Below are 11333 nucleotides of genomic sequence, written 5' to 3'. Positions count from 1 at the left end.
AACAGAATATCTCAGGTTGGAGTACTCTGTCTCCCGTCTGGAAGAGATCTCACTGTGCGCCCCTCCGGGAAATATTACAAACGGGTGGGGGGGGGAAAGACTACAATTCCCAGAAATAACTGAGATTTTTGCCTGCCTGGATCGTGAACATCCCGAAGTTTAATTGGCTGAGAGGGATGCGAAGGAGGCGAGTGATTGGTTGAGGTGGAAAATGGGTGTAGGAGGTGCATGAGCACAGCATTCCTCCTCCAGACAGAAAGGAGGGGGGAGATTCTTACCCAGTTGCCGGAGAAAGAAACTCTTCGGAAGGGTCTCTGAATCCCGCCCCCATCGCCAAATGCAGGTGAGGATGAAAAGGGCATAACAGGGAAAGGGTGCATGAGGAGCTTTTCAAAATGGTCTTTACTGTCCCTCAGAGCATGGAGAAATGGGGCTGGTTCCGCCCTTTCCTTGAATCCCCCACATTTTGTCTGTTTCTAGATGCGGAGGGGAATGTTGTTGTTACATGCCTTCAAGTCGATTGCGACTTATGGCGACCCTTTATGTATTTAGAAAAAAGAGGGATAGGAATAGAAAACCCCAAATATGATCTCTTAAAATGGCGCGGAGGTTGAGAAAGAAGATAATGAGATACATGTCAGTTCCTGAAGGGGCTTTCTTAGCTTTTTTGGAGAATAAAAGTCAGACATTAAAGTTGCCTTGTAGCGATCTATTCTCACTACACTATTCATTCATTTGTTTAAAAGACACAGAGTTATGGTTCCAGGTGGGAGATTTCTGTTGCAAACAGATTGTTCAGATGTCACAAATACATCGTTGGCAACAGGGCTTAAAAAAATCTTACTGGATTGTCTCTGGGAAGTGTAAATTTGGATTAAGTGGGAAAACTAGGCTGACATTTTAGTGCCAAGATTTGCATGTGCAAGGAGCATCTGGCCCACCATAGATATCTACCTGTAAGTACCTATAATACTCTGATTGTGCAGAATCTGGATGAAACCTCTTTTTAAGTGCTGATTCCACAAATCCACCCTTCTCTTAGCATAGCTCATGGCTCTGCCTACTTACTGCATCACTGTGACATTTAAAGACTAAGGTGTAATCCTAACATTTAGTCAACAAAGCACCATGTGTGGTATTCAATGCTACTCCTACTCAGATTAAACCCATTGAAGTTAATAGACATGGCTAAATTGGGCTTGTTAATTTAAATGGGTCTACTGTGAGTAGGACTTATTTGACTACAACCACATGTCTCTGATTCTCATTATAATTACGGTAGGCCATCAATTTCCACCACCTAAAGCTTCAGTGCAAATGTGCACCAAAATGAGATGCTTTTAGGCTGCTCTGCTGGCTTTCTACCTGCAGGGAGCAGCTTTTAACATGAAGTAGTAGTATTCCTTCACTTGCAGATTCAGGTGCTGTAGTCTATTCTGCCACCTCATTGTGGTACATGAAAAGACTATGCGGATCTAAACACAAATCTCATCCTTGGCCAATCAATCTATTTCTAAACTTGAAGATCCAAAGTCTTGTGGTACTGAAGTGCTGCAAAAACCCATGACAGAGGCTTATGATGATGAAGAAGAAAAGATAGACTTCTTGTCCATTGCTCCAGAGGGCAGGACTGGATCAAACAGTCAAAGCTGTTTGGCTGTCTTAAGAGGCTGCCCCTCTAAAGAGAGAGAGAGAGAGAAAGAGAAAGGGAGAGATTCGCTGGCGATAGTCAAGCAGAGGTGGGACCTGTCAAGAGATGCTGTTGTTGCATCTTGCCTTAGAGATTCTGCATGGAATTGGACTAAATGATCTTCAAAGTCCCTTCCAAAAGCCACTCTCCTGGATGAGTGGAGCTGCCAGGCTAGTTCCTGACAGCAGCATCTCTGTAGTTACTGGGAGGGAGAGAGGTGAGGTCAGACACTGGTGTTCCTCTCCTGGTAAATGCAGGGACCTAGTAGGGCAGCTCCACCCCATTGGGTGAGCCGTTGATGGTCCCTTTGATATGCAGACTATGCAGATTGACCTTTCCATCACAGCAGCTGACATCTGTCTCTTGTTTATTAAACACTGTGAGATTTAAATCAATCTTAACAAAAACAGAATGCTAAACATAATTTAATATAATTATTTTTGAAATTCAAAGAATTAAAATCCCATTTCTTCTACATTGGTATATTTTGGGAATAATGACTTTCCAAAACCAAATGGACCTCACAGGCATATTCCATTTTCAAAATTGTCAGCCCCCATTTAATAAAGAAATACAAAAGGTGTATCTTTATCAGTTACAAGGCCACTGAGGAGGACATCTGTCAAAATACTGGCCACATTTTGTATTTTATAATGTATGGGCATTGATTTAAATTTGCATGTAGAAGTTTATTGATGAATTCATACTGGTTTATAAAATCTTCCTTCCTGGACTGCCGTCAAGTCGATTCCGACTTATGGCAACCCTATGAATAGGGTTTTCATAGTAAGTGGTATTCAGAGGGGGTTTACCATTGCCTCCCTCTGAGGCTGAGAGGGAGTGACTGGCCCAAGGTCACCCAGTGAGCTTCATGGCTGTGTGGGGATTTGAACCCTGGTCTCCCAGGTCATAGTCCAATACCTTAACCACTACACCACAGTGGTATATTAAATAGGTATATTAAATTATGTTCTATATTTAAATCAGTGTATTAAATGTGTATCTTGTTTCTTTTTAGTATTATATTTATTAAACATACCAAAAAATGCAGACATAATATAATATAATATAAGACATAAGATAAGATAAGAACGCAGAAACATAATATAAGATCTAGTATTTTGATGGCATGTTGAAAGCTCTTCATATGCTGCCCCCCACCCTCCCCCCCTTTAATTTTTATCGTATGGGAGCTGAGGGTGAGAGAGAGACAGCAGCTTGACTAAAGCAGTGAGTTCATGGGAGAGGCAAGGTTTGAAGTGGGGACTTCCTTGTTAATTCCACAAATTCTTTGTCTCTGTTGCACTAGCTCAGAACAGTTCCATTAGTGAAGGGGTTATGCTAGCATGGGAATAGCCAACAAGGTGCCCTCTGGCTGTGGTTGGACTACAACTACCACCAACCCCAAACAGTATGGCCAATGATCAAGGATGATGGGAGCTGGGAACTTTTTCTCAAGTCCTCTCCTTTTCTGTTGACCAGCCTTTTCAGGAATTAGCTGAACAAAACTAGTCTGTATCATGGACTGGAGAGCAACAGACTCTTAGATTTCATTCATTCATTCATTCATTCATTCATTCATTCATTTTTTTATTTATATCCTGCCGTTCCTCCCAGTAGGAGACCAGGGCGGCACACAAAAGCACTAAAAACACTTTAAAACACCATAAAAACAGACTTTAAAATATATTAAAACAAAGCATCATTAAAAACTTTTTTAAAAATGTAGATGTGGAAAGATGAGGTGTGTCTAAGTTGAGTGGGGCCAGATTCCTCCTGAGGCAACTGCTTCCTGTTCTATGTATTTGACTGAGCCTTTTTGAAAGGGCTTCTGTACTTGCCTTTTTGAAAGGGCTTCTGTACTTCTGGAGACTGAAATGGTGTCTTTCTATCCTTGCAGGAGCCAGTGACCTTTGAAGATGTGGCCGTGTATTTCACGGAGGGCCAAGGGACCCTGCTGGATCCAGATCAAAGGGCCTTGTACAGAGATGTCATGCTGGAGAACTATAGGAACATGGCCTCGTTGGGTAAGGAATCTGGTGCATCATTCTGTAGGAAGTCTTGATGTTTCCCTGTCCATCTCTGCATTTTTGAAACAATGTGAATTTATAAATGTCTTGGTTTCTTCACTTGGCCTTTTATCCACCTAACAGAAAAACAAAAAATATCAGGGCAAGTTGCCTGATATACCTGTTTGCAACAGTCTGTGGCCGCCTAGGCTCAGGGATGACCTGGGCATTGCTGAGCCACTTTCATTCATGCATCTGCCCCATTGATTCATTCCTTTGCAAAAAGTTATGTACCACTACATTAACAAAAAAAATCCAAGGAACCGTCAGAAGCACGCCTTTAGCTTCCAGTTGTCCCTTTGCAGCCAAGATTGTCCCTGCATGGGTTTGGTTTGGGAAAATGGCGTCATAAGCCAAATTAGGACCCCTGCCAGACATAATCAGGCTCGGTTCTCCGCTGGTGTCCTAAACATGGGGGGGGATTGTAAGTCATGTTGTGGACAGTGATAGTGTATTCCCCTCTCTGGAGGTTTTTAGATGCCATGTGATGAGTTTGGGCATTTCTCTACATCTTGATTTTTGCTGTTCTCTTATTCCCTGGATAGGATTTCAGTTTTCGAAGCCTGATCTCATCTCCCAACTGGAACAAGGGGAAGAGCCGTGGGTGCCAGATTTTCAGGGTTTGGATGAAACTGATAACTCTAGCGCCAACTCAGGTAAGATATCAGGGAGAAGCAGCTGACCAAAGATGTTCTGGTGATTTCTTGGACCTCTGACCCCTCCCCTTTCAAAATGCTGAGACTTCTTCTCCATCAGACATTTTCTTGTAAAGGCAGAAGGGAGAGCTGCCCTAAGGCAGCTTCTGAGTATATACGTATTGGCCTAAAAAATGGACCTTCACTATTATTTATTAATGAAAACATTTCTGCCCTGCCTTCCAATCAAAGATTCCCAGGGAAACTAACTACAGATTGTGGCCCTATGTAAACTGAGTGATCTAGAGGACATACATGAATCCCCTTCTGGAGAGGAAGATTGGACATCGGGTCTGAGCTATGATCCAGGAGGCTTGTTTGCTCTCCACTTCAGTGGCTCAATGAAGATGTCGACCCAGTGTGCGGCAGCTGTGAAAAAGGCAAATTCCACACTAGGAATCATTAGGAAAGGTTTGGAACGCTGTCTGATTGCCTCACTTCAAAAAGGATATTGTAGAGTTGGAAAAGATTCAGAAAAGCGTGAAGAAAATGATTCAGGGGATGGAGCGACTCCCCTATGAGGAAAGGTTTCAGCATTTGTGGCTTTTTAGTTTAGAGAGAAGGCGAGTCAGAGGTGACATGACAGAAGTGTATAAAATTATGCATGGCATGGCGAAAGTGGATAGAGAAAAGTTTTTCTCCCTCTCGTAATAGTAGAACTCAACATCCAATGAAGCGGGATGTTGGAAGATTCAGGACAGACAAAAGAAAGTACTTTTTCACACAGCACATAGTGAAACTCTGGAATTCACTCACACAGGAGGCAGCAACAGCCACCAACTTGGATGAGTTTAAAAGGGGTTAGACGAGTTCACGGAGGATAAGGCTATCAGTGGCTATTAACCGTGATGGCTATGTTTTGCCTCCATGGTTGGAGGCAGTATGTTTCCGAATACCTGTTGCTGGAAACCACAGGAGGGGAGAGTGCTCTTGCGCTCAGGTCCTGCTTGTGGGCTTCTGTGGGCACCTGGTTGGCCACTGTGAGAACAGGGTGCTGGACTAGAGGGGCCACTGGCCTGATCCAGCAGGCTCTTTGTCGATACCAAAAGGTTTCCCTGGACGGTAGGACATTTGAAACATGGGTGGAAGGACATGTGCTCCTGGATCTCTGAAAAGAAGTTGCAATGAGTGCAAAAGAGAAAATCAAAGCACCATTGCAAAAAACTTGGTTTTCTCTCTCCTGTAATTTCTGGCTTGCCTAATTACATTCTTTCTGTTTCCTTTCTCTGTTCTACCTTCTGTCCTCCATTTCTTTCTCCTGCTGACTTTGCATATTTCTACATGTCCTTTGGCCTCCATTTCTCCTTTGTTATGCTGCATCTGTTGGTTTTTGTTGTCTTGTCTTATCCATGTTAATGTACTTTAAAGTCCATTAACATGGTTTCCCAGTCTGTTGGCGCAAATATCTCAAGATTTGCCCTCTCATAAGAACATAAGAAGAGCCTGCTGGATCAGGCCAGTGGCCCATCTAGTCCAGCATCCTGTTCTCACAGTGGCCAACCAGGTGCCTCAATGGGAAGCCCACAAGCAGGACCCGAGTGCAAGAACACTCTCCCCTCCTGAGGCTTCCGGCAACTGGTTTTCAGAAGCATGCTGCCTCTGACTAGGGTGGCAGAGCACAGCCATCACAGCTAGTAGCCTTTGATAGCCCTGTCCTCCATGAATTTGTCTAATCTTCTTTTAAAGCCATCCAAGCTGGTGGCCATTACTGCATCTTGTGGGAGCAAATTCCATAGTTTAACTATGCGCTGAGTAAAGAAGTACTTCCTTTTGTCTGTCCTGAATCTACCAACATTCAGCTTCTTTGAATGTCCACAAGTTCTTGTATTATGAGAGAGGGAGAAGAACTTTTCTCTATCCACTTTCTCAGTGCCATGCATAATTTTATACACTTCTATCATGTCTCCTCTGACCCGCCTTTTCTCTAAACTAAAGAGCCCCAAATGCTGCAACCTTTCCTCGTAAGGGAGTCGCTCCATCCCCTTGATCATTCTGGTTGCCCTCTTCTGAACCTTTTCCAACTATAATATCCTTTTTGAGATGAGGCGACCAGAACTGTACACAGTATTCCAAATGCGGCCGCACCATAGATTTATACAACGGCATTATGATATTGACTGTTTTATTTTCAATCCCTTTCCTAATGATCCCTAGCATGGAATTTGCCTTTTTCACAGCTGCCGCACACTGGGTCGACATTTTCATCGTGCTGTCCACTACAACCTCGAGGTCTCTCTCCTGGTCGGTCACCGCCAGTTCAGATATGTGAAATTCAGATTTTTTGCTCAAATATGCATAATTTTACACTTGTTTATATTGAATTGCATTTGCCATAGTCTTTCACCAGCCAATCCTTCCTGTTGGCTAATGTTTTGGTTAGTTTTCTTTCAGTCTCTCTCTTTCATGGGCACCCACATTCTCCCACATCGACACATTCCCCTTCTTGAATGTGAAAACCTGCCTTTCCCACCATTCCTCCTCCTCCTCCTTTTCCGTTCCTTGTATCCTTTCTGCATTGCCTCTTTTGGAAGGTGATCCTCATGGTTGGGTTGTGTCATTTGAATGATTAGTAACTCTGGCGTGAATTAGGGTTTGGGATAATGAGATTAAAAAAGAGAGAAGATGCTAACGGACAGCTTCTGTAGTTGATGTTTCAAGATTGCCAGTCTTAATAGCTCAATCTGCTCCCCCTTCAAACCTGTTTTCCAAGTTTTCGTCTTTCCCATCCTCTGAAGTAAATAATATTTGTTTGACCTTTATTCCAGCAGATGAGAGTTGGAAAAAGGACTCTTACATCACGTGGGTGACACATCTTACTCAGAAATCAAGTCATGCCAAATATCAGCAACTTCACACAGAAGGGAACCCCTATACATGCTTGCAATGTGGAAAATGTTTTCCTTCGAAATCTAAACTTGTGATGCACCAGCGTGTCCACCAACGGGAGAAACCCTTTAAATGCCTGGAATGTGGGAAGTGTTTTACTCAGAAATCAGATCTCATGATTCATCAGAGAGTCCACACAGGAGAAATACCATATGAATGCTTGCAATGTACGAAACGTTTTGCCCACAAGTCATATCTCATGACACACCTGAGAGTCCACACAGGAGAGAAACCATATAAATGCTCTGAGTGCGGGAAATGTTTTGCCCAGAAGTCAAATTTCATGAGACACCAGAGAGTGCATTCAGGAGAGAAACCGTATAAATGCGCCGAGTGTGGTAGATGTTTTCCTCAGAAATCAGTACTCATGAACCACCAGAGACTCCACACAGGAGAAAAACCATATCAATGCTTGGAGTGTGGGAAATATTTTGCATGGCAATCTTATATCACAGATCACCGAAGAGTCCATACAGGAGAGAAGCCATACAGATGCTTGGAGTGTGGGAAATGTTTTGCCTGGAAATCAGATCTCATCATACACCAGAGAATCCATACAGGAGAGAAACCGTATAAATGCTTGGAGTGTGGAAAATGTTTTGCTGACCATTCCGACTTTGCAAAACATCAGAGAACCCACACAGGAGAGAAACCATATAAATGCTTGGAGTGTGGGAAATGTTTTGCCTGGAAATCACGTCTCAAAATACACCAGAGAGTCCACACAGGCGAGAAACCATATAAATGTTTGGAGTGTGGGAAATGTTTTGCCAACCGTTCTGTCTTTGCGAAGCATCAAAGAGTCCACACAGGAGAAAAATCATATAAATGTTTAGAGTGCGGAAGATGTTTTGCTCAGCATTGGTATCTCATGGAGCACCAGAGGGTCCACACAGGAGATAAACCAAATAAATGCTTAGACTAGAGTGTAGGAAATGTTTTTCTTTTAAACCAGTCCTTCTCAGTCACCAGAGAGCCTATGTGGATAAGAAACCTTTTGAATGTTCCAAGACATTTCCGATACAGTAGAGAACTAAGCATGTACTCTTGATATCTGAGAATGTGCAGGTGAGCGGGTTTTTTAATTGTGTACTTTTCGCCGTCAGAAGACTTATTTACTCATTTGTGGGTCCCAGACACTAAGCTAAAATAGAGGTGGGTGATGGGAATGGATCAGTTGTCAGGACAGTGCTCTCCTTCTCTCTGACTTCAGGAATGTAATAGGATAATACATATCTTCTTTTCAAATTTAAAATACTGATATGCTGTCTTTCTGCCTATAAGATACCCTTGTCCCACAATGTGGGATGCTCCAGCTACTACATAAGGGCTTCACAATGCCATGAGCAGAAAATATCCTTTCTTCGGTCCTTTGATACTGCTGATGCTTTGGCTCCTCAGATGTTCCAGAGATGTTGTCCTACTGCAATATTGGGAACTTCTCACCCATGTTAGGATTGTGCTGTTTGAGAATGAGATTAATTTAAGAACATCATTTTCACTGTTTATATATTCTCTTTCAAAAACCATTGTGTTTTTTAAATTAAATTTATTTTCCGCCCTTCCTCGCAAATGAGCCCAGAGCAGCGAACACATCGGTGATAAAACAATACAGATGACATTGAAAATTCAGCATGAGCAAAATGAAGTAGTCAGAATTACCCAAGATACTGAGCAGTTAACCATTCATCATTGGTGAGATATCTTTTCAGGCTGGAATCCACCCATGAAAAATATACTGAACTTAGAACGGCATCCTGTGTTAACATTTCTTATCATTGTTGTAATACTACTGTTTAGTATGCGTTCCATATGCACGAGGTACCAAACTGTATTTGGATATCCAGATCCTAATCTGGCAGAATAATGCCAGATGCTTTAATCAAACATGAAGGAAGCAACTGGGTGTACCAAGGGGTAAAGTTGTATTGGCATCTCGTGGAAGATGGGTGTGTACATACAGGGAATTAGTTACTGGTACACCACATGCCTACGGATACTTTTGGAGTGAAGGTATGTAACAGGTTCATGCTTATTATTCTGTAAAATAGTATTTCTATTCTCTAAAATATTTGTATATGTGTGGAGATGGAACCACTGCCCCAAGCATGGGAATGTTGATCATTTGTCTCTTTCAAAGAGATAAGATGACCATAATCCCACAGTATCCACCCGGTACTTGCATCGGGGACGATAGTTGGTCCGTTATCTGTCTTGGCTACTTGCCACAAAGTAAGTGCTGTTTTGACCTCGTGAAAGTATAAACATTGTCACAAACAGTAATGTATAACCCAAATAGGAGTGATTAATTTCATTTGATGGTATATAATGCCCTGCAAAACCTTCCAGTGTGCAACTCTGCATAGACCACTGATCACAGTCTATGTATCCAAGCTACATGAGTCCATTCTGTGATGGGACAGCCCAGATAATGGCTTGAAATATGCATAAAAAGTGCTGAAATCATGTTCATCTGCTTATATTTACTTCTGTACCTTGCAATATGCTTAAGATTTGCTGAAATAGCTTATAAAGTCTGCTTCATGCATAATAGCCAAATAATATAAAAAGGAGTAGTTTAAAACTGCCCCCTTTTTCCTCTGTCTCCTGACTAAAGCTGTACTTTCCTATGAAAGCAGATGGAACAGACATAAAGATAATTAATCAGGGCAGACAACGAATGTCTGGTAAAATGTCAACATGAAGTAAGAGGAAGCTCCTTATATGGAGTGCTGCTTCTGGGAGGCAGCATAATTGATAAGGCCATGTGAACACGCCTTCCCTTTAATAAGAAAATGTATAAAAGGACAGGTTTATAGCACTTATTACCCCTCAGCTCTGCTGGAGGAGGGGTTGAAGAAAGCAGGAGAACCATCCATCTATTCCAGCATTTCCCAACTAGTGGGCCACCAGATGTTGTTGGACCACAATTCCTATCTTTCCTGACCATTGGCAATGCTGGCTGAGGCTGATGGGAGTTGTGGTCCAACAACCTGGTGGCCCACTAGTTGGGAAAGGCTGATCTATTCCATCCATGACTTCTGATGGATGATATATTATGATATGTATTTCCATCTACTTTGTAACTTTGGCTCTGTAACATGAGTCAATCCTTAATCTATTGTAACTTGTTTTACCTAAGATGTGACTTCAGAGTCTTCTGCTTTGGTGTTAAATGGATATCCAGCAACTTCTTTCATGCTGATATGTTTTTCTATTTTTCTGTTTCTGCAATGATGGCTATGGTCACCTAGAATGCATTCAGTTGTAGTGTGCAAGATATCAATAAATAGCATATATTATAAAGACTGTTCTGCTGTCTGAAGTCTGACTCCCAAGTAGAAAATTTCAGGTACCTCCCAAGACTCAAGAATTCTTGGGTGGAGTCTCCTCTATCTTCTGCCTGCACTAGACAACTGCTGTTGACAACCTGTGAGCTTAGGTGAACTAACATTCAACATACAAGGACTCCATGTAGACACAGAGGAAGGGAGAAAGCAAAAACACTCGACTGTGCATTCACTGGCACGGGGGCTGGCCTTGCCGATACCAATTTGCTGTTCTGAGGGTTCCCAGTTAACTTTTAGGGATATAAGATTTATAAGAATCTTTATGTTTTCTAGATGCTTGTCATAAGTAGCTAAATAAACCCTTTTCACTCCATTTGTGTGATCATTGTCTCTAAATCCACAAGGAACCACACTGTTTCAATACACACAGTAGCTCACTGGCAGCCAGCACAGTGCTTTGAGGACCGGTGACACATGGTCCCATCAGCTACCCCACTTACTGATGTAGCAGCTGCATTCTACAATAGCTATGCTAGCTGCAGCTTCCAGACCACCTTCAATGGCAGCCCCACATAGAGGACATTACAGTAGTCCAGACAGAAGCTCACTAGAGCATGGACAATGAGGCCACCCTATCCATGTCCAGGAATGGCTCTAGTTGGTGAACCAAGTCAAGCTGGTCTTTTGGTTGTCCTATCAGCCA

General features: G+C 42.5%; 1 protein-coding gene across 2 annotated transcripts; it reads left to right on the top strand.

Moving 5' to 3' along the window:
• Positions 1 to 215: 215 nt before the first annotated feature.
• Positions 216 to 10921, top strand: LOC133381012 (zinc finger protein OZF-like). 2 transcript variants are annotated; one of them, XM_061619362.1, is made up of 4 exons: positions 216 to 343; positions 3591 to 3717; positions 4305 to 4415; positions 7223 to 10921. In XM_061619362.1, exons 1-4 carry the CDS (start codon positions 338 to 340, stop codon positions 8263 to 8265), a joined length of 1287 nt encoding a protein of 428 aa, XP_061475346.1. In that variant the 5' UTR covers positions 216 to 337; the 3' UTR covers positions 8266 to 10921. The 2 variants fall into 2 exon arrangements, with proteins under 2 accessions (XP_061475346.1, XP_061475345.1); XM_061619361.1 differs by having other exon boundaries at positions 7220 to 10921.
• Positions 10922 to 11333: the final 412 nt, after the last annotated feature.

This window comes from Rhineura floridana, chromosome 3 (assembly GCF_030035675.1).
Source record: "Rhineura floridana isolate rRhiFlo1 chromosome 3, rRhiFlo1.hap2, whole genome shotgun sequence".
Lineage (NCBI taxonomy): Eukaryota > Metazoa > Chordata > Lepidosauria > Squamata > Rhineuridae > Rhineura > Rhineura floridana.
This window is presented reverse-complemented; position numbering and strand designations above follow the sequence as displayed.